This window comes from Furipterus horrens, unplaced genomic scaffold, assembly GCF_987537825.1.
Source record: "Furipterus horrens unplaced genomic scaffold, mFurHor1.1.pri manual_scaffold_3, whole genome shotgun sequence".
NCBI classification, from domain to species: domain Eukaryota; kingdom Metazoa; phylum Chordata; class Mammalia; order Chiroptera; family Furipteridae; genus Furipterus; species Furipterus horrens.
The window spans coordinates 149,866,852-149,892,770 of NW_028327173.1; the positions used below are offsets into that span (position 1 = coordinate 149,866,852).

General features: G+C 38.9%; 1 protein-coding gene across 2 annotated transcripts in view; it reads right to left on the reverse strand.

The window, feature by feature from the left end:
• TP53BP1 (tumor protein p53 binding protein 1) overlaps window positions 1-21,898 on the reverse strand; it is an 87,394-nt gene extending 65,496 nt beyond the window's left edge. Inside the window, exons 1-11 of one of the 2 annotated variants that reach the window (XM_090270499.1) lie at window positions 21,842-21,898; window positions 21,076-21,260; window positions 20,783-20,873; window positions 20,454-20,538; window positions 14,726-14,856; window positions 13,992-14,150; window positions 13,549-13,678; window positions 12,038-12,204; window positions 9,505-9,631; window positions 5,618-5,712; window positions 4,193-4,401 (exon numbers count right to left, since the gene is read on the reverse strand). In XM_090270499.1, coding sequence (XP_090126625.1) covers window positions 4,193-4,401; window positions 5,618-5,712; window positions 9,505-9,631; window positions 12,038-12,204; window positions 13,549-13,678; window positions 13,992-14,150; window positions 14,726-14,856; window positions 20,454-20,538; window positions 20,783-20,873; window positions 21,076-21,260; window positions 21,842-21,848 — 1,386 coding nt within the window. In that variant the 5' untranslated portion in view covers window positions 21,849-21,898. Of the gene's footprint in view, window positions 1-4,192; window positions 4,402-5,617; window positions 5,713-9,504; window positions 9,632-12,037; window positions 12,205-13,548; window positions 13,679-13,991; window positions 14,151-14,725; window positions 14,857-20,453; window positions 20,539-20,782; window positions 20,874-21,075; window positions 21,261-21,841 lie in introns of those variants that run through there. The other variant, XM_090270498.1, reaches the window with a different exon arrangement.
• Window positions 21,899-25,919: the final 4,021 nt, after the last annotated feature.

A 25,919-nucleotide genomic window follows, 5' to 3' on the forward strand; every position in this document is an offset into this window, starting at 1 on the left:
AGTGTCCCTGAACTGGAAGACAAGAGGCACAGTTATCAGAAAGTAGCATAGTGAAAACAGGGAGCATATGTGAAAATTTACATATTAAATGGAAACTGTACCTGCCTCTCAACACCCTAGTCCTCTTCAATCAATAGACTTCTAGAACAGTGACAGTCAACACTTTTTTCTGGGGGACCTGACCAACCTGAGACAAATTAAAATACTGACATTAGGAGATCCCAAAAATGGCCCACCAGATCCTACACTACAGTGAATCCCAGAAACAATAAGCACGAAGCACTAGCTCAGAACTTCTAATCAGTTTTCTGGTATTTTACTTTTAAAGCAGACAATCAAGGATTACCACATATGTGAAGAAAGTCTCTAATACTAAAATCAAACATCAAAACTAACTAAAATCCATTTGAAGAAACTAACTTTTCCAGGGAAGAGAAAAATCTATTTTTTCAAAAACCTATTATTACTATCTTAGGGAGAAATGAATATAAATATACCCATAAAACTAGACAAAATGCTATTTTAAAGAAAGGAAGAAAAAAATAAAGGACATCCAGAGAGGAAAAAAGGTATCGAAATTAAAAACCCAAGAGTAAAAATTAGTAACTAAGAGAAAGTTTAAAAGATTGCTGAACCCCACAATCACACTCCTAGGTATGCATAAGAAAAGGAAAAAGAAAAATATATGTCCACACAAAAACTTATGCACAAATGTACAAAGAGGCATGATTCACAATAGCCAAAAAGCGGAAACAATCCAAATGTCCATCAACTGATGAATGGATAAGATGTGGTATATACATACAATGTAGTAATTCAGAATAAAAAGGAATGTTCTAATACATGCCACAACATAAATGACCCATTAAAAAAATTATGCTAAATGAAATATACTAATCACAAAAGACTACATATTGTATAATTCCACTTATATGAAATGTCCAGAATAGGCAAATCTATAGAGACACAAAGTAGATTAGTAGTTGGCTAGAGGTGGGAGAAATGAGAGTGACTGCTAATGGCATGGGGTCTCCTTAGGGAGGGGGTGTCAAAAATGTTCTGAAAGTGGATTTTGGTGAATAACTGCACAACTTTGTGAATATACTAAAAGCCATTGGCAAAGGGCAAAAAATGTAGTACATTGAATTTTATCTTAATAAAGTTGTTTTTTAAAAAAAGGTAGTTGAGGAAATCATCCCGAAAAGTTGAAAAGAAAGGGAGAGACAGAAAGTAAGATACAAAATAAGGGGAAGAAAATAATTGTTTGTCCCTGAACTGAAGGACCCTAGTTTCTATACTGATAGGGCTTACCATTATCCCAATACAGTGAATGAAAATCATTCTACAACAAGAGTCTGTAAATTTCAGAACACTGGGGACAAAGAGATAATGCTACAATATTCCACTAAGGAAAAAAAGAAGACCTCATTAAAGATCATAATCAGACTAGCTGCTCACTTCTCAACAGCAAGAATGGAACTTTGAAAATAATGGAGCAATGCCTTCAGAAGTTTAGAGGAAAATTATTTCCAACCTACAATTCTATGCCCCTACAAACTATGAATAATGTATGAGAGTAGAGAGCATGCTACTAAAGAATGTCCTTCACCAAAATGAGGGAAAAGCCAGGCAAAGAAGACATACAGCCCAAGATGAATCCAACACAAAGACAGGTAAGGACAATTTCCAAGGACAACAGTGAAAGGGTGGTGACAGGCACCAGTCATAGAAGGCAATAATACAGATTAAAAATCAGAAGGCTCCAAAAGAGGTTTCTCCAAAAAGACAAAATTTGAGGCCCCTGAACACCTTGAAAGGGAACTGTGACAATTAGCAGAAAGCCTAGGGTTAAATTCAGTGAGAAATTTATAGAAGTCTAAAAAAATAAAAAAGATAACTATGAATTTGAAAGAAAACAAAAAATTATGCAAACATGGAAAAATAATCATCATATTCCACAGGCTCTGCTGTGAACAATGTTTATAATAATAATGTTCATAATAATGTAAACTCAGTAATGATTTAAACAAAATTATAACGTTATACTGGAAACATGGGGAAATAATTTTTTAAACTTTTTAAGTGTATGGAAATATAATCATGAAATACAGAATTATGTACATAAGTAACAAGAAAAAGCATAAATAATTAAAAGTGGCTGTCTCTAAACTATCTGACACCTTTTCCGCTTTTACAAATGCTTACTATAAAAGCAAAACCTAAATATTAAAACTATGTTATAAAAGTACTCTTCAGAGATTTTTTTTTTTTTTTAAGAAAGCATAGACGATACAGGCTGAATAATCTTAAATTATGAGTCCACAGAAATTTGACTAGGGTCATCTTAGGTTCCAGGGACCTTTGAATTATGTTTAGTTAGCATCACTCATTTGTCTCAAATTTTCATTGCTGGTTTTATATCCACCTCTAAAGGTCTTTGGTAAATGCTGAAGATGGGGCAAGCTCTTCAATAGTGTCTTTTTCTTCAACAAAGTCAGTTTTCCCTTTGTGGCCAGGAATCACTTCCCCAGGTAGTGATACCATAGCTTAAGACCTTCATTTCCTTAAAAGCCCTGTTTGGTGACTGACAAATATCTGGTAACTGGTCTCTAATATCAGCTACCTTTTTTGGAAAATTCTCAGTGCAACGCATCATTGCCTACAGCTCATCCCTAAATTCTAATGACTCTTTCAAAGTATATATGTTCATGTCCAACAGTAACAAAACGATAAAAGCTAAAGAAAAACATATATGATGGTTGACCATTCACTTCACCTTTAGTAACCTTGTATTCACTTTCACTGCCAGCAATAGCTAACCCTTATGGAGTGTTTACCATGTGCAAGACACTATCCTAGGCACCTTATATATAATATTATCAAATCATTTAACCTTCACAACAACCCTGTTAGGTAGTATCAATATCCCCATTGGATTTGATAAGGAAAATGAAGCTCACTTTCAATGGGTCACAAAGATAGTAATGGCAGAGCCAGGAGTAAGTCCAACAAGTTCTGACTCTAGAGTCCTGTTCTTAACCACTCCAACAAATCGCTTCTAATGACTTGCATAAAATGGAATTTTCAGCCAAACGAATTTTAAAACTCCAGAAAGCAATTCAATTTCTTTCTTCCTACTATCTCTTCCTCATTAAATTTATGGTAAATCACTATTCATTTTTAAATATAAACTTTCATTACAACACCTGTAAACTGAAAGGCATGAAAGTTCTCCCAATAACACAAAACTAATACCCCCACTTAAGGTCTTACAACAACATGCATTTAGATTGAATGAATAATATAGCTACTTAGTTAAAGACCTTCAATTCACTATAAGTAAAACTTAAACTTCACTTTTCAAATATTTAAAATTATACAGATGACTGGTGTGGTTCAATGGGTTGAGCATCATCCTGCAAACTGAAATGTCATTGGTTTGATTCCCGATCAGGGCACATGCCTGGGTGGTGGGCCAGGTCCCCAGTTGGGGGGATGCGAGAGGAAAACTGATCAATGATTCTCTCGCACATCAATGTTTCTCTTCCTCCCTTCTCCCCTCTCTAAAAATAAATAAGATCTTTTAAAAAATAAGTAAATAAAAATAAAAAATTTAAATTACACAAATGAGACGTTAGTTTTCCCTTGCTTTTAGAAGAAAACTAACATCTCATTTGAAAACTAAAAACCATCTTGATCCTCAGCACAGGAACAATTAAATTATGATACATCCACTCAGAGAAATATTAGGCAAGTTTTGAAAGGATAATATGAAAATGATGTAATACTGAAAAAACAATATGACACAATGTTAACTAGAAAAAATGAAAGTTGTATGTTCACTATAAACAACTTCATTTTTATAAAATGGAGGCATGTAGAAAGACAAAAATGACAAGTATCTGTATTAAGATAGAATAATGATTAGTGCCCCCTTTTAGTTTTGCAGAAACATTTTCAAAAAGTGTAAAGACACAGTACAAAATTTAAACATCAGAAAGTACACCAAGATGTCAGGGGACTCTTGAAATGTTCTAAAACTAGATTGAGATGACAGTTACCCAACTCTGTAAATTTACTAAAATGTCACTATACGCTTAAAACAGGTGAGTTTCATGGTTTATAAATTTTACGTCAACAAGGTTACTCTTTTTAAAATGTTAGGAGAAAAAAATCTTGCTACAACACTCACGTGAGAAAACTCAGGCTGGGATGGGACAGGAAGTGACCCAGGAGTGAAGGCGGGTGTGCTCTGTGACACGGGTGTTGAGGCCTGTGGTGATACAGTGGGCTCAGGCGGCACGGGGAGGTTTTCTGTCTCCACTGATTCATCACCTTTGAGTTTCTTCTGAAAAGACTCTCTTCCTCCTTCAGATAATATTGACATGTCCACTGGCTCATCTGGTTTAAAGCAGGAAAAACAAATTTAGAAATAAGTGCTCATTAATACTACTCATGTTCCCAGGTGGATTGAGCGTCGGCCTGCGAGCTAAGTGTCGCTGGTTCGATCTTCCAGTCAGGGCACATCAGAGAAGGAAAACTCTGACTCCAAAAAACCTCTGCTGCCTTGCAGCATACCTCTTTAGGGGAAAGGCTAAGGGAGTAAACCCTGACAGAAAATCCGGAGCCGGAGTCCCTAAGGCGGTTTGACGTTGTAGTCAACACCGGCAACTCCTGCGGCGCACCTGAAGCCAAGCTGTATTGACTACGTCTTTCCCTTGGACCCTTCAGCTGCGAAGAGAGGGGGGGTCTGCTGCATGGGCAATAGCAGACCCTCCATATCACCCTGCCCAGGCTCTGTAGCTTCAGCTTCACTGGAGAGGACACTCCAGCGTCATCGCAAGATGTTGATTCAACACGGGAGGAGACAGATACCGTGTCACTCCCGAGTCAGACTGCACAGCCTTTTTCAGCGGTGCAGATAGACTCTTAAGAAGCTACACCATCGTCTCTCGAGACGGACGGCTGCCGACGGATTAGTATGAAAAGGAGGGTATCATGGAATTTATTGGAAAAGGCTTTGTAGGAATTTAGAAATATTTTTAATGACTGGCTAGCAGACTAGGACTGAGGAATAGAGGTTGAGATAATGACATAAATTAAGTAAAAAGAAAAATTTCCTTGTGAATAAAGTGATTATAAAATCACTAGGTCCTCATAGGAGGAAGTGAGTGAAGTGAAAATTTCTACCACCCGTTCCTAGACCCTCTTTGACAAAAACTGCTATAAAGAACAAAATAAATAATTTTTGATTCCCTCTCACCAATAATATGTGAATGTGTTGCTAGAAACTACTGGCCATTAATAATAAACCTAGTTCTTCACTATACTAAGTCATTTAACTTTAAAAACTAAAAATTTTCCCTTAAAGCTCCTCTTAAAAAGTTAACGCAGAATTCTCAAAATGAATCAGTGCAAGAAGAGCTAAGAACTGAGGAGAGCACTTCACAGAAAGCCACATCCCTAAAGGTAAAACAGACATGAGTCTAGCTTAGGACTAGACATGGACTAGCTTAGGCCACAGTGTAGTAACATATAAAGAAACAGTGTATTATGCAAGGCAGAAGTGCTCCTCCTTTTCTTACCTGAGATCTACAGATAGATCAAGAGAACTCACCTTGTCTTCCTTCTTGCTCTGTGGGACTGCTAGGAACGATAAACGGGGTAGATTGGAAAGCATCAGGGGAAGGCGCAACAAGATCTGAGGAATTCCTTTATACAAAGGAAAATCACAGGTTATTTTACCACAGCCACAGTTTTGGGTTTTTTTTACATTCTAATAGCAAAAGTATCTAAGCCATTCAAACAAATATTTATTATCATTTCTCTCAAAAAACTACCTGAGACTGGTGGAAGAGTAATACTGTATTAATTACTTCTCACAGCAAACATATTCAAAATTAGGCCATATCATTACAGTATTCGCTCACTTATTGCAGGTATTATGTTCTAGACACCACCCCCCGCAATAGGTGAAAATCGGCAAAGTAGGAACATTATATTTATTTTAGCATTTATATATATTTTAAGGCTTTATAAACCCTTCCCACACACTTATCAACTGTTCCCAGTCCCTTATTAACCTTTCCCACTCCCTTATTAACCTTTTCCACACTTTTATAAACACTACTTATGTCCTTAAACATATTCTACACTCTTAAACCTACGTAACTTTAACAACATACATATACAGTACCTCAAAATTGCACGATATAGCAAAAAATCTGCAATAAATAATTAAATATAATATTTTTTAAAATCCTGAGATACAGTGAGGCCATGATAAGTGAACCACGATATAGAGAGGGACTACTGTATAAGAGAAAATAAATGATCAGACACAGGACATTGTGATTGAAAAGCAATGAGCAAGTACTAAGGGGGATCTGTTCAAGATGGTGGCGTAGGCAGACATGGCTCACCTCTTTGCACAAATCACAACTAAAATATAGAACAACCATCACTCAGAACCATCAGAAATCAGGTTGAATGAAAGTCTGACAACTATGGAATTAAAGAAACCACATCCATCCAGACTGGTAAGAGGGGCTCAGATACAGAACAGGCTGGTCTCGCCTCCATGTGTGGTGGATAAAAATTCAGGAGGGATATCTCAGGAGCGAGGAGTCCCAGCCCCACACCAGGCCCCCCAGCCCAGGGTTCCAGTGTCAGGAAGATAGGTCCCCACAACTTCTGGCTGCATTACCAGAAAGGACTGAGTTGGTAGAAGAAACTGCTGTGGAGCACAATTATTTCGTCTTAAAGAACCCACACATGAACTCACCTACTCAGACTCATTCCTTCTGAGCTCCAGCACCAGGGTAGCAGCTTGAAAGACACCAGCGGCAGACAGAGAAGAACTGAAGTGTCTGGCATCAAGGTGAGCAGAGGCCTTGTCTCTTTTCTGAACCCTCCCCGCACAGAGCCAGCAAGCTGATACCATGTCTGAGACTCCATCAACCTGGTTAACACTATTTGACCAGCCTTAAAGATCCCCAGAGACTCGGTCCCACCCAACATACGGGCATGCCCAAGCTGCTTTTCCATCTGAATGCCTTGTCTTGGTTCAGGCTTCACAACTTCCTAAATCCTATCACACAAGCAACAGCTGGCCTCAGTGAGCCCCAGACCCAGCATAAGCAGCAGACAGCCTAGATTCATAGCTTGACTTTGCCTGGGAATCTCCAAGTCCAGGACAAATAGCATCCATTGCAGATTACTTTATAGCTCAGGCAAGGTGTCCCGGGAAAAACACAGGTGGGGGCTGATCTTGGCCTGCACCACACGGGAAACCCCAGGGCCCGCTCACCCAATGGACAGCTAAAGACGACATAGGAGCACTACCACCCTGCTCCTGCACAGCTGATCCTCCACATAGGGCAGATGTTGGTGGTAGGTGGTGACAGCCAGTCCTTGCAGCTGACTGACCTGCATAAATCCCTCCCATAGATCTGCCAACAGCAACCAAGACTCAACTACAAGAGGAGGGTGTACTCAGTCCACACAAAGGGTGCATCTCGAGTACTCAATTTGGGTGATAGGGGAGGTTGTGCCACTGGACCCTACAAGACACCTACTACATTAGGCCACACTACCAAGACATGAAGTCAAAGCAGTTCTACTTAATACACAGAAACAAACACAAGAAGCTATTGAGGAGACAAAGAAATATGGCCCAGATGAAAGAACAGAACAAAACCCCAGAAACAGAACTAAACGAAACAGAGATAGCCAACCTATCAGATGCAGAGTTCAAAACACTGGTGATCAAGATGCTCAGATAAATGCCTGAGTACAGTCACAAAATAAAGGGAGAATTAAAGGTTATACAAAGTGGAACAAATAAAATTATACAGGGAACCAACAGTGAAGGTAAGGAAGCTGGGATTCAAATCAATGATTTGGAACATAAGGAAGACACAAACATTCATGCAGAATAGAAAAAAAGGAAAAAGAATTTTAAAAAATAGGAGGATTAGGAACCTCTGGGACAACTTTAAACATACCAATATCTAAATCATAGGGGTGCCAGAACAAGAAGAGGAAGAGCAAGAAATTGAAAACTTAGCTGAAAAAATAATGAAGGGAAACTTCCCTAATTTGGAAAAGGAAATAGACATACAAGTCCAGGAAGTACAGAGTCCCAAACAAACTGGACCCAAAGAGGATCACACCAAGACACATCATAATTAAAATGCCAAAGGATAAAAATAGAGAATCTTGAAAGCAGCAAGAGAAAAGAAGAGAGTTATACTATAAAGGAGTTCCCATAAGACTATCAGCTGATTTCTCAAAAGAAACTTTGCAAGCTAGAAGGGACTGGCAAGAAGTATTCACAGTGATGAAAAGCAAGGACCTACAACCAAATTCTATCCAGCAAAGTTATCATTTAGAATGGAAGGGCTGATAAAGTACTCCCCAGATAAGGTAAAGCTAAAGGAGTTCATCATCACCAAACAAAAACAAACTAAGCAAACAACCAGAACAAAAAGAGAATCAAAGGTATGGGGACCATTTGGAGGGTTATCAGATGGAAGTGGAAAGAGGGAGAAAGGGGGAAATGGTTCAGGAATCAAGAAGTACAACTGGTAGGTACAAAGTAGACAGGGGAATGTTAATAATAGTATAGGAAGTGGAGAAACCAAAAAACTTACATGCACAAGCCATGGACATGAACTAAGGTGAGGGAGGGACTGCCAGAGGGAAGGAGTGTACTGAGAGGAGGGTGGCAAAGGGAAATATATTGGGACAACTGTAACAACATAATCAATAAAATATACTTTTAAAAAATAATTCATCTGCAAATTTGAGACAAAAAATATTTACTCCATTTTTGCCTTTTAGAAAGATCATGCACCTATTTAAAAACAAACAAACAAACAAACAAACAAACAAACCTCGCCCTGGCTGGTATGGCTCAGTGAACTGAGAGCCAGCTGCAAACCAAGGGGTCACCGGTTCAATTCCCAGTCAGGGCACATGCCTGGGTTGCAGGTCAGGTGCCCAGCTGGGGGCACATAAGAGGCGACCACACATTGATGTTTCTCTCCTTCTCTTTCTCCCTCCCTTCTCCTCTCTCTAAAAATAAATAAATAAAATCTTCTAAAAACAAAACACAAAAAAACAAAAAAAACCCTCTTTGTCCTAACACAGAGATAAAGAAATCCAACTACTGTCAACTCTAGGATAACCTATCCTCCACCACTGTTAAATGGGAAGAACTGCTAGTCGGATGAGGAAGCAGAACGCTTGATATGGAAGTAACTGGGGAGTTTCTTCCCTAGTGAAACCTTTGGGCTACTAATATAAAATTTCCTAATGGGAAAGCAGATCTACCTACCTTTAATACTTCCACTAAGTTCTTACCTCTAAAAATCTAAAGCCCAGAGTTTACCTTTTGGTTTCAAAAAGAATGCTGGATTAGTGAACAATTTTAGCTCTTTCAACCCCAGCCTAAGACCCTCAGGCTCGTTTCCCTGGCAGAGCTATTTCAGGATTACTTACGTGGAAAGGCTCTCCTGAACAAGGGACCTCTGACCAGAGAGCTGCAGGAGATGCAGAGTGGTGGCAGGTGTGGAAGCCAGAGAACCACCACCATCTTCCCGCGAAGGAGTAGAGCAACCATCAGAAGCTACCGGGAAAAAAAAATGCATTTACTTCTCAGATTGACATTACTGAGTTGTCAAAAAAGAAACAAACAAACAACAACAACAACAACACTCTGTACTGCAAAAAGCGTACTAGGCGTGTTTCCAGCCATGTTCCAAGAGGGCAGATACTGTTTTCTAATTGTAGTACAATTAATGGAATGCCGCACTAATACAAATCTCGAAGGATCATTAAAAGTTACCCCTCCCTACTAAATCATGGGTTTCTTTAATAACAAACTGACAAAAAGAATTCCTTAGTCCTTTCTGTCATGATTGAAGCTTGAAAAGACAAGAATCCTAGTATCTCTGCTTGGCTGCTCTTCTTCCTTGTAAAATTTCTATGATAAAACAGCAAGCGAGACTTACTTCGGGGCCTACCTAAGGTGAAGTCGTCGTCGGCAGCCGTCCGTCTCGAGAGACGATGGTGTAGCTTCTTAAGAGTCTATCTGCACCGCCGAGAATGGCTGTGCAGTCCAACTCGGGAGTGACATGGTATCTGTCTCCTCCCGTGTTGAATCGACATCTTATGATGACGCTGGAGTGTCCTCTCCAGTGAAGCTGAAGCTACAGAGCCTGGGCAGGGTGATATGGAGGGTCTGCTGTTGCCCATGCAGGGTGAAGTAAGCTCATGCCATAATGTGGAAATGGGGGAAGTCGAACTAATGCATATGACACCTGAATGCAGCAATTTTCATGATTTGAACCTGAGCCTCCTCAAAACGAGACAAAAAATACTAACACATTACTAAAAGGATATACGAACAGCCAGTACTGATTTATATTATGAAGAGTCTTCTATTGGTCCCTTCTTAGCAATGGATGGAGGATCAGCTATAATAATCTCAAGTATAAAGGAATTTCTAAAATGCCTTATAGTTTTAGTGAGGACCAAAAAAGATTCCTTGGTGACCCTTTGAATGTCTTGCACACATTCATGGCTTAGTAAAGGAATAGAACCCTCTCTTCCTCCCTCCTTAAACCAACACATTACAGCAGGTCCTGCAATAACATCATTTCATTCAACATTATTTCATTATAACATTGATGAGATGTCCTATGAATTAAACTCTTGTTTATATCAATTGGCCTATGGTTAAAACTGGTTTTGTTATACACTGTTTTACTTAAAATCACAGAACATATCAACAACATTGAGGATTTAATGTATATTTTGCTAATTATTACTGAAGCCTTCTGACTCTATAAGGTTACAGAATGGGAGGAGACAGGTGAGGACTAACAAAATGTGGAAAAAATACCACTCTGGCCTTCTCAGTTTTACATTCTTTCTGCCAGACCATAACTTCCTATTTGTGGTAGATGAACTAACAAACAGATGAGTAAGTTCACTGTTAGCCAGGTGAATATGAAAATTTTATACTTAATTTTATTAAAGATTTGGAGACCTATGATGACAGAAATAGTTGTCTGTCCATAATTATTGAGTTTACTTCATTAGCTATTATTCCTCAATATCTCCACTTCCAAAAGAGAGAGAAATTATGTTAAAATGTTAAATAGCGCCCTGGCTGGTGTGGCTCAGTGGATTATGTGCCAGCCTGCGAACTGAAATGTTGCCAGTTCGATTCCCAGTCAGGGCACATGCCTGGGTTGCGGGCCAGGTCTCCAGTTGAGAGTGTGCAAGAGGCAACCATCCATTGATATTTCTCTCGCTTTCTCTCTCTCCCTTCATCTCTCTAAAATGAATAAAATCTTTTCAAAAAAAAGTTAAACAGCAATCATTCCCAAAAAGCCCTTGTTATTAATCAGCTAGAAACATATTTTCCTTCCATATCACAAACAAGTCTGCATACCTAGCTCTGTCTAGGTGGCTCAATTGGTTGGAGCATCATCCCATAGACCAAAAGTATGCAGATTCAATCCCCAGTCATGGTACATTACCTAGGTTGCTGGTTCAATCCCCTATTGGGGTGCCTATAGGAGGCAACTGTGATTCCTCTCTCACGTCAATGTTTCTTTCTCTCTCTCCAAAATCAGTGAATATATCCTTGGGTGAGAATTAACAAACAAAACAAAACAAGTCTGCATACCTATAAAGTGCCTTCTAACTTAAAACAGTAGCCTCAGAGCAGAAATTAAAAGTTTCTATCTTTGGAGAAGAGGAGTTATATAGCGACTAATTACTGTTTGTTTTTTATTTGTTTCTGGTTTTGGTTTTGGTTTTTTAATTGATCCGAGAGAGAGAGGGGAAGGGAGGGAGAGACAAACAGAGAATGGAACATCAATTTGTTGTTCCACTTATGTATTCATTGGTTGATTCTTCAATGTGCCCTGACCGGGGATCAAACCTGAAACCTTGGCATATCAGGACGACACTCTGATCAAGTGAGTACCCAGCCAAGGCCACAACTAATTATTCTTTGTACCTGTTTTATTGCTCTGGTCAAACAAGTCTTCCTGAGTTGACAAAACCTCAGGCTCTGGTGACTTCTTAATTTTCAGTCCACCTTCCAAAAGTTCTTGAGCAGATATTTGTTCTTTTGTTTCCACAGCAGTAAGAGATACTTTGGGACTAGAAGGCATGTCCTCTGACCTAGGAGAGTCATATCACCAAGAGAAAAAGTTACTATGTTCAAATGTTTTCATCTTTGAGCTAAGAAACTTTTCCTGTTTTAATAATTTCAAAAATTTCAGTAGCTCTAGTCTATACAACTACTTACTGAAAATGAAGTAAGATACTATATAATGATACAAAGCCCTCAGCCCATTTCAAAACCTGTCTTGGTCTCTCACACAGCAATGTCTCTTTTCAACCCTGCTCACTGCTGTGCTACACCAGATTACTGAGGAGTGATTTAGGGATTTTTGTTATATATGCTATTATCTATTCGTGCACGAAGCATTCTGATCCGGACCACAACAATGCCAGTTCTACCAATGACTTTCCAAGGAAAGGACCTGGGTGTGAATTAACCTCTCTACTAGTCCCACACACATTATCTTCTGCTGACCTTTTTTCCATTTGATCTACTCAATCTAAGCCCAAACTAACACTCCCCATCAATACTATTCATACATGTAAGACTCATCACTGATCCCCTTTCCAGAGACTTATGAGGTTCACCTACCCTACCTTTCTTGGGAGTAAACAATATAGCAAAACTAGCTAGAGTGCAACTTCCCCCAAAAAAGGCTAAAAAGTCAGCCCCAGTTAAGCTGAGTGTTTTGCATCAGAAAGACAACTTTTCCTGATATTCGACTTTATTCAAGACCCCAGGACCACATTCCCCAGTTTCTACAGAAGGAAGTAACAAATGAATTCTCAGTCATCCCCACTCCAAATTGAAAGCATCTCACTTTTCCTCTGCCATATCCAAACTTGAGCTGTTGAGCAGAGGCAACGCTATTTTGGAGACAACAGGCAGAACAGGGATATACTGCCTAATTCCTATAAAGTGAAGAACCTAAAGGATTTGGGAAAATAATATCTCCCTGCATTTATATCATAAGCTACCTAATGCAGAATACCTGAAGACCCAAAATAATCTGGTTGCCCCTTTAGTACAGAAACAGTCAACTTTCAAATATAATATTCGTGTGACACCTCGTAACACTAGAGGCTAGAATAACTCACACAGAGACACAGTACCTCTGTAGACAAAGATGAGAGGGGATGAGTAGCAACCAAAGATTATGGAGTCATGCTTATAGTTACAGCAGCAAAAAACTGGCTTTGTAATATGCCTAAAGATAAGATGAGGACACAAGGATAATTCATGAATAATCGATATTTCTACTGGACCAGAAATATGCTCAGAACAGTGTGGGGGAGGGTGGAAATCAACAATTTCTGAAAATGTTTCCTCCTGGCCACATGAAAAGAGTATAACCCTACAACAGAAACCCAAAAACACTTTCTAGAAGGAACATGGGTTACCTTGCTGTTGGTGGATTTTGCTCTTCTACCATATGTATGTCCTTACTGGGCTGTGCTACCACAGGAGCATCCTTGCTGGGCTGTTCTGCCACGGAGACATCTTCATTGGACTGTTCTTCATGTTTAATTGCTTGAAGTTTTAGAAGACAGAAAGGAGATACTTAATTTTTCAAAGTACTAAAAGCATTTTTAAAGGTAAAGGTTTAATAAAGAAGTCCAATTTGAAAAAATACGTATGTTCCAAACAAGGAAAATAACCAATAACCCACTTACAAAAAACCTTAATCTGCAAGCCATCAACTGACAAGTATTTGCCAGACAACTATGCAATCTTACTATATTAACATAGATTATATTATCTTAGCTATAAAATGTTATCAAGGAAAGAATAGCTCTAGCATGGGAGGAAGACAACTCCAAATGCCAGAAAACATGTTTCATACCAATATCAGCATCCACATCAGACAGCTTAGTATAACCAGAGTTGGTGGTTACTGACGGTAGAGGTTCTTTGTCTACTTCATACGGCACAGTGTGCTCCTCAACATCCTGGCTCTGGGAGAGTTCCAGAGCCCCGAAGCCCAACTGTGATGAGGCAGGATCTAGGAACAAAATCCAGAGAAATTAAGTCCCATCCTACAATATCATGCACTAGGCAAGGTGCTGACCCTTAGCAAAAGAAGGTCATATTAAGTTCTTCACATCAAAGCCCTGCCCACCCCCCAAATTTTTCAAAATAAAATTAAGAATAAAAGCACTAAAAGTGAAGGTGAAAAATGTGTCATGAAGCAAAAAACTGCTTATGATTAAACCTCACGAGCACCTAATATGTCTACTTTCTGAAGATATACATAAACCAACAATTCAATGTACTTCCAACCCTACAAAGCATACATCCCAAAAATATCTGATTACAAAAGGAGGAAGAGACCATATGCATATGCAAATTACCACCAGGAAGAATCAATATGCACAAAAGGAACTGCCCAATGAGCTACTAATTTCTGAACACCAAATTAAGTGAAGTATCTTAGACTACTAGCACATTTCTTAATGACTATTCTCAATTTAATTATGACAAATCTATAACCTGATAAAAAGAAGATATTTAGTCTCTTTATGCTCACATTAAAAGGACTTAGAACAACCTACTATTTTGAAAAAGGCATAGAGCTACCTTCAGCACCAAGTGAGTGTGTGGCATTCTCTGGAGTATCTTCTTCCTTTTCTTCTTTCTTCTTCTCTTCTACCTTTCCTTCCTTCTCTTTCCCCAGAGGAGCAGCAGGTCCAACTGACAGTCCCAAAACACTACACAGCAGAAAGACACAATCATGTGTTCCCAGATAGGTTGGGACATTTTGTTCAAAACACTCTTTGAATTTTATTGTGACTCCCCACACACCAACCACCTTTTAAGCAACTCTGAAAAAATAAGGAAAACCTCACCCCAATACTGCTCCTTTCTACAGACAAGTACCAAAAAAATGTTAACAACTCAAAAACAGTGTACAGAATTAAGTAACAATTATTAAACAGGAAAAAACAAACATACTTATATCTTTCTCTGAAAAGATATGAGTAGGGATAGAAAAATCTTGCATTCAAGAGAATAACTGAAAAGTGACGAGAAGATGTGTGTTAGATGTGTAGGGAAGGGATTAAAAAATACATCTGTTAAAGCAAACACAGTTCACAAAAATACTATAGTAAAAAATCTTAGAATACATATAACCAGAATATCTGTATAAAATACATGTAAGAGATCTATGTACTTTTTAAAAGGTCACATCACAGGTCAAAAAACATAATAAACAAAAGTAAGGTCCTGCACAAGTAGCTCCGTTGGTTGGAGCATCGTCCCAATATGCCGAGGTTGCTGGTTCAATCCTTGCTCAAGGCACATACAAGAGTCAACTAATGATGCATAAATAAGTGGAACAACAAATTGATGTTCCTCTCTCTGCTCTTTCCTCTCTCTCTAAAATCAATAAATAGCCCTGAGGGCATGGCTCAATGGATTGAGTATCATCCCACAAACCAAGAGGTCACCAGTTCAATTCCCAGTCAAGGCACAGGCCTGGGTTGCAGGTCAGATCCCTGGTTGGGGATGTGCAAGAGGCAACCAATCAACGTATCTCTTGCACATCCATGTTTCTCTCCCTCTCTCTCTCTCCCTTCCCCTCTCTCTAAAAATAAATATATAAAAATTTAAAATCAATAATATTTTTTTTAATAATAAAGGCTAGATTGTGGACATGATGGCTGGAGCTCAAGCAGCTATTCTAAAAGAAGTAAAAGACTGAACAATTAGGGGGAAAAAATCTGGAACAAATATAACAAAAAAAAAAGTCTCCATAAAATATAAGGAATTCATATGAAAACTCTAATATATAAATGGACAAACAGAAGAGACAACTCATAAAAAAGAAATATATCTTTAAACATGTAAGATATCAGAGAAACCATTTGTTGCCAAACTGTAAATACTATACTACTATTCAGTGCTGCCCAAACCCGAGGTGAGATAAGCATTATCACATACTGTTTAAGAGAGTATAAACTAATAGTACTTTTTGGGAGAACAATTTGGAAATATGTACCAAAAGCTCTAAAAATTTTTCATATCTAGTAATTTCAATTGTAAGAAATAATTTGCAATGTGGAAAGATCCTTGTACAAACTTATTTCTCCAAGTTTACTGTGCTTAAGAAACAACCTATAAATTCAGTATTAGGGAAATTATTAAATAACCTCATAATCCACAAAGTGGTATATGGAGCCATTAAAAATGTTTCAAACCAAATACGATATGTAAATCTGGATTGGATCCTGGATTTTTAAAAATTTTATATATATGACATCTTTGAAAAAATTGGGAAAATCCAAATATGAACTATATTATCAAGTATTACAGAATATTTTATTAGGTGTAGTTGCCGGCAGCCGTCCGTCTCGAGAGACGATGGTGTAGCTTCTTAAGGGTCTATCTGCACCGCCGAGAATGGCTGTGCAGTCCGACTCGGGAGTGACACGGTATCTGTCTCCTCCCGTGTTGAATCGACATCTTGCGATGACGCTGGAGTGTCCTCTCCAGTGAAGCTGAAGCTACAGAGCCTGGGCAGGGTGATATGGAGGGTCTGCTGTTGCCCATGCAGCAGACCCCCCCTCTCTTCGCAGCTGAAGGGTCCAAGGGAAAGACGGAGTCAATACAGCTTGGCTTCAGGTGCGCCGCAGGAGTTGCCGGTGTTCACTACAACGTCAAACCGCCTTAGGGACTCCGGCTCTGGATTTTCTGTCAGGGTTTACTCCCTTAGCCTTTCCCCTGAAGAGGTATGCCGCAAGGCAGCGCAGGTTTTTTGGAGTCAGAGTTTTCCTTCTCTGATGTGCCCTGACTGGAAGATCGAACCAGCGACACTTAGCTCGCAGGCCGACGCTCAATCCACTGAGCCAAACCAGCCAGGGTAATTAGGTGTAGTAATGGTATGATTATATAGGATAATGTCTTATTCTTCGGGGATGAATGCTAAAGTATTTAAGGAGAATTAGAATGTCTGCAACTTAGTTTCAAATGTTCCAGCACACAAAACATACACACAGAGAACAAATGTGTAGTATCCTTTCAACTTTTCTGTGGGCTTAAACTTTGAAAATAAAAAACCTGGGGGAAAATACTATTAAAAGTTTTAATCGTCATGAGGAAAATGCAGATGCTGTTAAGCAAAAAAGTCAGTAAACACATGAACTTTTACTTTCCACATGTCAACTATATAAATCAAGTCCACAAACAAAAGAGGGAAAATATGCAAAAATGTTTACAGCAATTAGCCTCTGGGTGGCAGAATTAGAGATGACTTTCTTGCTTCCTTGTAACTTTCTGCACATTTAATATTTCTTACAACTATTAAGCATAACTTAAGCATAAAAGAGTGCAAACATAGATTTGTAAAGTTGGGGACCATGAGTCACGAAAGAGAAAAAGAACTAAGTAAAGATTTCCACAAAAATAAAATACAATTGACCCTTGAACAACAGTGGGTATGGTCGAGGACCAAACCCTATGTAGCTGAAAATCCACATATAACTTTTGACTGTCCCAAAACTTGAGTCATCCCATAGGATTGGTTCCAGGACTCCAACGGATAACAAAATCCGAGAATGGTCAAATTCCTTATATAAAATAGTGTAGAGCTCTGGCTGGTGTGGCTCAGTGGGTTGAGAACAGGCCTGCAAACCCAAAGGTCATCAGTTCAATTCCCAATCTGGGCACATGCCTGGGTTGCAGGTTCAATCCCTGTTCAGGGAGCCTATGAGAGGCAACCAATCGATGTTTCTGTTACATCGATGTTTCTCTATTTCTCTCTTTCCCCATTCCGCTCTCTCTAAAAGCAATGAAAAAAAAATGTCCTCAGGTGAGGGAGGGAAGAAGGGAGGAAGGGAAAGAGGGAGAGAGGGAGGGAGGGAGAGAGGAAGGAAGGAAGGAAGGAAGGAAGGAAGGAAGGGAGGGAGGGAGGGAGGAAGGAAGGAAGGAAGGGAGGAAGGGAGGGAGGGAGGGAGGAAGGAAGGAAGGAAGGAAGGGAGGAAGGGAGGGAGGGAGGGAGGCAGGGAGGGAGGAAGGGAGAGAGGAAAAAGCAGCTCAACCTTAACTTGTCTAAAACTGACTGCAGTTCACGTCAAGTAACAACTCCATTCTCCTACTTCTCAAACCAAAAACATGGGATCATTGTTACCTCCTTCTTTATTCTTATTCAATGTCTTTGAATCCTGTTTTCAAAAACCTAGAATCTAACTACTTTCCATCCACTTCTCTGATCTTGCCACTCTCATATTTTGGCCTAAATTATTTCAAAAGTCTCCTAGTTGGTCATCCTGCCTCTGCCTTTGCACCCCCTTCAGTCTATTCCTTTTATTACTATTATTTTATTTAAATAGCTTATTTTAATTTATTTCCATTTTCCCAGCTTTACTGAGGTATAATCAACAACTAAAATTTTTCTACCCTTCAGACTATTCTTTATCCAGCAGCCAGAGTGATCCTGTTAAAATCTAATTCAGATCATGTCATTCCTCTGCTCAAAACCTTTAAATGCCTTCCTATCTAAGAGTAACAGCCAAATTCCTCACAGTGCCCACAAGGCCTTATATATCCTAGCCCCCTCTTTACTTCTAACTTCCTCTCACACTCCTCTTTGCCATTTCTCAAAAATGCCAAGCACGCTCATGCCACAGAGCTTTTGCACTTGCTGTTCTCTATGTATGAATTGCACTTATCCCAGATAACAACAGAGATCACTTAACCACCTAAGATCTTTAATCAAATATCACAACAGTGAAGCATTCCCTAAGTCACTCTTCCTAAATTTGGAACTCTTGTGATGCTTCCTATCCCCTTCTCTGTTTTATTTTTTCCCTTCAGCTCTACGAATGTCTAATATACTACATCTTTTACTTATCACGTACTGCTATATCCCATAAAGAGAATGTAAGCTACATTAAGATCTAGGATTTTTATCTCCTATGATCACTCTGTAGCCTCAAAATTCAACAGTAATTAACATATAGAAAATACTCAGTAAATATTTGTAGAATGATTAGGTAAATCAAAAGAGGCTTTATCTTGAAGTTTTTTAAACCTAAAATTATTCCTAAGTAAACTACTTATTACAAATATAAAAAATATCAGAAAAAGCTTGATTATAGACAAGAAATAGTACTGACATTAAAGTTTTCTCCACTGTCTAAAGCTGATGGAAGAAAACAAAGGTTTAAATATATTGTATCAAGTACAAAAGTAGCCAATAAAAATTAAAATAATTATCATAAAACTTGGGAGAGTACTGTCGTGTGTGAATCCTCATCTTTGATTGTGGAACTCAATTGTCTTAATCTGATAAAACAAGAAATGGCAGTATAATAGTATTATTTAGTTTTACAATAGTATTAAGAGATAGAAAGATAACCTCCCAAAGAAGTAAAAACACAAACATTTAAATAGGGTTGCCTCTGTAAAAGGAGATCAAGGATGGCAAAGGATTCTTTTGCCTTTCATTATAAGCTCTTTTTAAAATAAACTACGTATTCATATTATTCTGTTAAAAATATTTAACAGATACCATCAAAATCAAAAACCTGTTCTGTGAGCCCTAGCCAGGTAGCTCAGTTGGTTACGGCATCATCCCAGTATGCCAAGATTGCAGGTTAAATAAATCTCTAGTCAGAGCACATACAAGAAGCAACCAATGAATGCATAAATAAGTGGAAAAACAAATCAATGTCAATGTCTCTCTCTCAAATCAATAAATTAAAAAAATATTTTTAAAAACCTGCTCTGTGGAAAACTCTCTGAAGAGGGGGAAAAGACAAGCTGCAGAAATGGGAGAAAAATATTTGCAAATCACATATCCTAAAAAGGACTAGTATCTACAATACATAAAGAACTCTCAAAACACAATAAAAACTTCCAATCTAATGCCTACCGTATAAGATAAACTCAATAAATGGACAATGATAAGACAGAGTAAAAACTGAATACTATTTAGGGTATGAATTAAACATTCTGGGTCCAAAACTGGTGAGGTACTTTGGTTAGTAGAAAGCATGACTAATAGTTTTGACAATATACCTAAATAGTCTTTTTTTCCCCACTAATCAGTCATATCTATGCTAAGAATGAGGAATGCTTATTTTGTTTCACATGCACAAAGATAGGTCACAATTTGAATAATGTAGCTGCAAAAAGTGTTATTACCATCAACTATCCAACTATCCATACTAATACTATCCTCAAATCCCACTCCCTAATTCACAAAAATAAGATCAATCCCTTATCCTTGGGATGAGGCAAAGGTAGAGACAAAAGAATTGATCCACTTATAAATGTAAATAAACTCCTTCAAACATCAGTCTACCTTCTTGTCTTGTTTGGCTGAGGTAACTGTTCAATGACCTGACTGATGGAACCACATGTATCCAAATGAGAAGAATCCACAGGGTCTGAAAAATACAATTGAATATTAGCACAAAAGGCATTTACCACTGAACTTTAATACAAATTCAGGAATGCAGGTAATACAAACCTCATCAGATACCTTATAGAAAACCATCCTTTTGTGTGCCTACTATGCACCAGATACTGTGCTAAGACTTCCTTACATACATTCACAACCACATGCTTAAATCCACTCAGCTCTAGAAGTGCACCCTTGCAAAAGGGGACTGATTGCTTTAAACACCTTACCTGCATCTTTGTTTTCTTTCATATGTTCACTGAACCCACTATTACTGTCTCCTTGTTCTCCAGCTGGTTGTTCAGGATTGGACACAACATCCTAAAAAATACACATACATAATATCCCCACTACATACGAAATAATTCAGGATGAAACATACTTTTTTGTAAATATGGTGATTACATTTTCCCAACTAACTGTATCCAAAAGCCAGTGACATCCTAAGTACTTATGTTTGCTGGTTGGTCTAGGTTTGGAAAAAAATCTGCTCAATCATTTCCAAACTAAGATTATCACTCACCAACACAGGATTCTCTTTGTGCGTCTGTAAATTAGGAAGGTGTCGAGATAGCATACTGAAGTGAGAACCAGAGTCATCTTCTAGAACCTGGCTTTCAGGCTGAGAATCTTCAATTATCAGGCAAGGAGTGTCTTGCTGAGAGAAATCAGAATCCAACTGACTTCCAGTAGGGTCCATCTGCTCCCCTGGAATGGAATAACAAAAGATCGGGTCTGTGTTACCTACTACCTTCCTCACACAGTTTGAGCTTAAATAATGGGGTGGAAAGTATAGGAGCTGGGAAAGAGGACCTCTCCAGAGCTCTTTCAATTAGAACATTACTATATTTATGATCTTGCAAGCACCTTCCCCTCATATCTCCCAAGACCTGATCCCTCATTATGTACAATCAGCCTATCTATCCCTCTCTCCCTCTCCTTTTCCTTCACCTTCGCGTTGATATCCTTTTTTCTTCTTCCTAACCTCTTCTCTTCCCGCCCCTTTTTCCATCCCCCACAACTCTCCCTACGTTCTTCTGGAGACTCCATCATCCCAAAAAGCTGCTTTGCAATCTCTGTTCGTCAGAACCCACACAGCCTTCACGCTTCCTCACGACCACTCAGCCTTCCTAGCTAATGCTACCCCACCCCCTCCTCAGGGTCCTCCAACCCTTTCCCAGTTACCGCCGCCATGCTTGCCACCCCGCCCCCTCCGGTCAGCCATTCCTTCAGACCCAAACCCCAAGCCTTCAGAGCTGACTGCGTCCCCATTTCTCTCCAAAAAGTACCGGGCATCCCGGCGGGAGGTCCCTCGCGCTCAAGTTTGAGATCTCTGCACGCTCCCCAGATCCCTCCAGCTCTATCCCCAGATGGACACCGTCGCCACCACCGCCACCGGCCTCAAACTCCTCCTGTTCCCGCGCGTCATGCAGTATAGGCTCGCCCATTCGCTGCTTCTGTCGGCCACTCAAAAAGTCCTGTAGATGATTGGCGGCTGAGGCACAATGCCCCGCCCCAAGTAAGAAAAAGGAACACGGCGGCGTGTTTCCATGACAGCATGGACATTGCAGGCCCTCCCCCTTGTAAAGCCCTAGAATGACAGTATCCTTGAACCGAGGGACCTTGAGAGTGAAATATATTCTCTACTCTCCTGGAGAATTGTTTGCACCCTACTCAGATAAGAAAAAAAACCCTGTTTTTATCATCCATGCACTTGAGGCCCCTTCTCACACCCTCTTCGGCAAAAAAGGAGAGGGTTTCCCAGCTTTCTAATAAAAGGGCAAAGAAGAGGATCCTGGGAAACTAGGACTTTAGAGCTGATGAAACTGGAGAGACGACTCTTCGGGGTTTACCTGTGTCAATCAGGATCACTTTTGCGGGACTCTACCCTAATTCAAGAGCCTCACATTAGATCACTGCCAGTTCTTCCTTCCCCCCTCCCCCTCTTCACATTGTCTGAGGACCCCAGTAAACCTTTTTTTATTTTTCCATTGCCCTTTTTTGTCTGGAACTTAGATCAAGCTTCACATTTGCTTATCGTTGCCCTATCTTCTATGGGATTGTAGCCTACAGAGACTATAGCCCCAGACATGCTTGCACCTCACGTTGAGGGAATTGAGCACAGTGATTCTCAGACTGTGGTGAAGAGAACAGCTGCTGCCCCTTTAACTAGATGACCTCAAAGATCCCTGCAATACCTGAGAGTCTATTATCCTAATTATTGTGCCAGGGTCTTATAGAAGGTGCGGCAGCTGTGACTTGGATTAATGAACTAGGCCCCATGAGGAATATGTTTATTTGCTGGTTTTGGGTGGTTGTTGTTTTTAAGTGGTTGGATCTGGGATGAATTTCTAGCCAGAACAGCTGTCAGTAAGAAAAGCACCTAGCATCTTGCCAAGCATATACGTAGTAGGCATTCGTAGGCATTCAATAGGCGGTAGTTTTCTCTCTCTACCCCAGGCTCAGAATGACGTAGGCACAACCCAACCATGAGTCTCCTATCCTATAAGAGCCCAATTCAGCATTCAATATAGACTAAGCTAAAGTGGAGCATCCTACCAACCAATCTTCTCCCTGCTGTTATAAATTACAGTGATCTATTTCCCAAACCAAAAATCAAAGGATGTCATCTGAACATGTTACTTATACTTATTTCAAAAGACACTCTTTGAAATAAAACTTCCCTGAAAAAAAAAGAATTTATTGTTGGAATAACTAGAATATAATTAGGGTCCCCAGAATGTTTTATTAGTGGAGCAAAAATGGAATGGAATGCATAGAGACTCATGCCACTTCATCTCGAACTTTATAATTTATAATTGACACCTCTTTCTCCACTCTTAATGTTGCAGAAGACAGGTGACCAAATAAATTTAATCTTTAAAGGACCCAGTCAGGTTACTCTTAACTTCACTAGGCAGACAAAGTGAATTCATCTGCTCAATTTGAGAGGGCACAAACGACGGGCTTCTGTTTTGGGGCGAATCTTGACCTTGATTCCCATTAAAATCCCTTTATGCTCTCCTCTGTCCTGCTATTGAATTTTCCTTCTCCAAGCAAGGCATAAATAAATGTGTTTATCAAAACTCATAAACTATACACTAAAAGAGGTAAATTAAACCCCAATAAACATATAAGTAAATAAATAAATAAGCCTAAGCGATTCCCATTACTGAATAAAACAAGAGCCTTATAAAACTGTGAAGAAAAACTGTGAATTGCTTGTTAGGTAGTATAACTATTTAATTAAACATTAAATTACCCGTAAAGATCAGAAAATGCAGCCAGATGGTTGCCCACTGAGGTTGTAACTGATTGCAGTTAGGTGAGCTAAAGGCCTTTATTGACTCTTAAGACTGCAAAGGACCATCAGCACATCTACCTATCTATAGATGCATCTTTCTTTACCTAAGGCACTTCAGACAGAGAGAAATCTAATCTATCTCTAAAGTCCTCCCTGACAAGAAAATTCCATCAGACCCTGTTAATTCATTTTAAAATTTAAAAAACCTCATTGTCATTAATTTTTCTTCCAATCAGCTAACTTAAAACCTTTATTCTAGAGCTTAAAGCCATTTTCTGTCACATTGTCTTAATTCCTATAAGGCTAGGATCATCGCATCTGGTCAATAATTCCATAATATATTTCAACCAATCAAGCAATAAACATAAATGCTATATACTTAGTCTTTTTCTGAGACCCGATCTCCTCACAGACTCTCTAAGCAAAAGAACAGTTTAATTCTACCCCACAGAAACTATTCATCAACACTTAAATTTGCTTCATGGTTTTCCTCTGGAAACTAGTAGTTTGGGAACTCAATGGCAGAGAACTTTACTGAGGACATGACAACCACTTAATGATAAGCTGTTATATATCCTTTTTTAAAGACTTTTATTTATTTTTAGAGAGAATGAGGTAGAAAGAGAGGGAGATAAACATTGATGTGCTGTTGCCCCCAACTGGGGACCTGGCCCGCAACCCAGGCACATGCCCTGATTGAGAATCAAACGGGCAAACCTTTCGGTTCACAGACTGGCTCTCAATCCACTGAGCCACACCAGTCAGGGCTATATAGTCCTTTTAAGCTGCAATATTAAATTATTATATACCGACTTATATTTAATATTCAATTGATTCTGACCCTCTGTTGCACTTGGATCTATACAATCATGTCCAGTCATATACCAATGATATAGTAATAATATATTAAATTTTTATGTGATAAGTATTGTGCTCTGTTTACATTCATCAATTCATGGAAAGCCTCATTACCTCTTTAAGGGTTGCAGATGAAGCCACTAAGGTTTAGAGCAGTGATTTTCAACCAGTGAGCTGAGGCAGCCACTCTGGTGTGCCACAGAATTTTCAAAGTGTGATATCTGATTATTAAGTCAGAGACACTATCCTCTTTTTTTCCTTAGATTGTCAAGTAAAAAAATGACAGCCAACACAACAATAGCCATCCAGTGTGAACGAATCAAAATCATCTTTTTTTTTTTTTTTTTTGGCAGACTGCCAAAAATATATTTTGGTGGGCCGCAGAACTTTAGTAATTAGTTTATGTGTGCCATGATATAAAAAGGTTGAAAATCAATGGTTTAGAGAGATCAGATAATTTTTACAATATCTCAGAGCTGGCAAAAAAGAGAGTCAGAATTTGTACCCCATCCATCTAACTGTACAGGTTCTATGTACTCATAATTGAAAAGAAGCAGTGACAAAGAAATGGCAAAGCAGTTGATACAAAACTTTTTTTGTTTTGGAATGTATTTTTATTTGAATACTAAATATGGGTGTCCCTAATGGTCTAAGAATCCATAATCATTAAAATAATATGAAGAACACAGATGAGAAACTGTAAAGGTGTTAATTCTACATCCTTTTGATGAACTTAAGTCAATAAAGAGGTGATGATGTAACTAAAATGAGGAAAAAAATTACGATAGTCGTCATTGCCTATGATACTATAATATATTAACTTCCTAATGCTAGGCTGATAAGAGTTGTAGGTACCTGCAACTCTTGCAGTGAAAGCATTTCAACTGGTGTGTATCTTATTTCTACAGAACTTCCTCCTGTTAATTTTAAGTAAACTATTTTTTAGAGAGAGGGGAAAGGGAGGGAGAAAGAGAGGGCAAGAAACATCTATGTGTGAGAGAAACATCCATCTTGCACACCCCCAACCAGGGACCTGGCCCACAACCCAGGCATATGCCCTGACAGGGAACCAAACCAGTGACCTTTCAGTTCACAAGCTGGCACTCAATCCACTGACCCACGCTATCCTGGGTATCAACTTTTTATTTTAAAAAAAATTTCAGAGCAACAAAAGAGTTTCAAAAATGGTATAAATTTAAAAAATG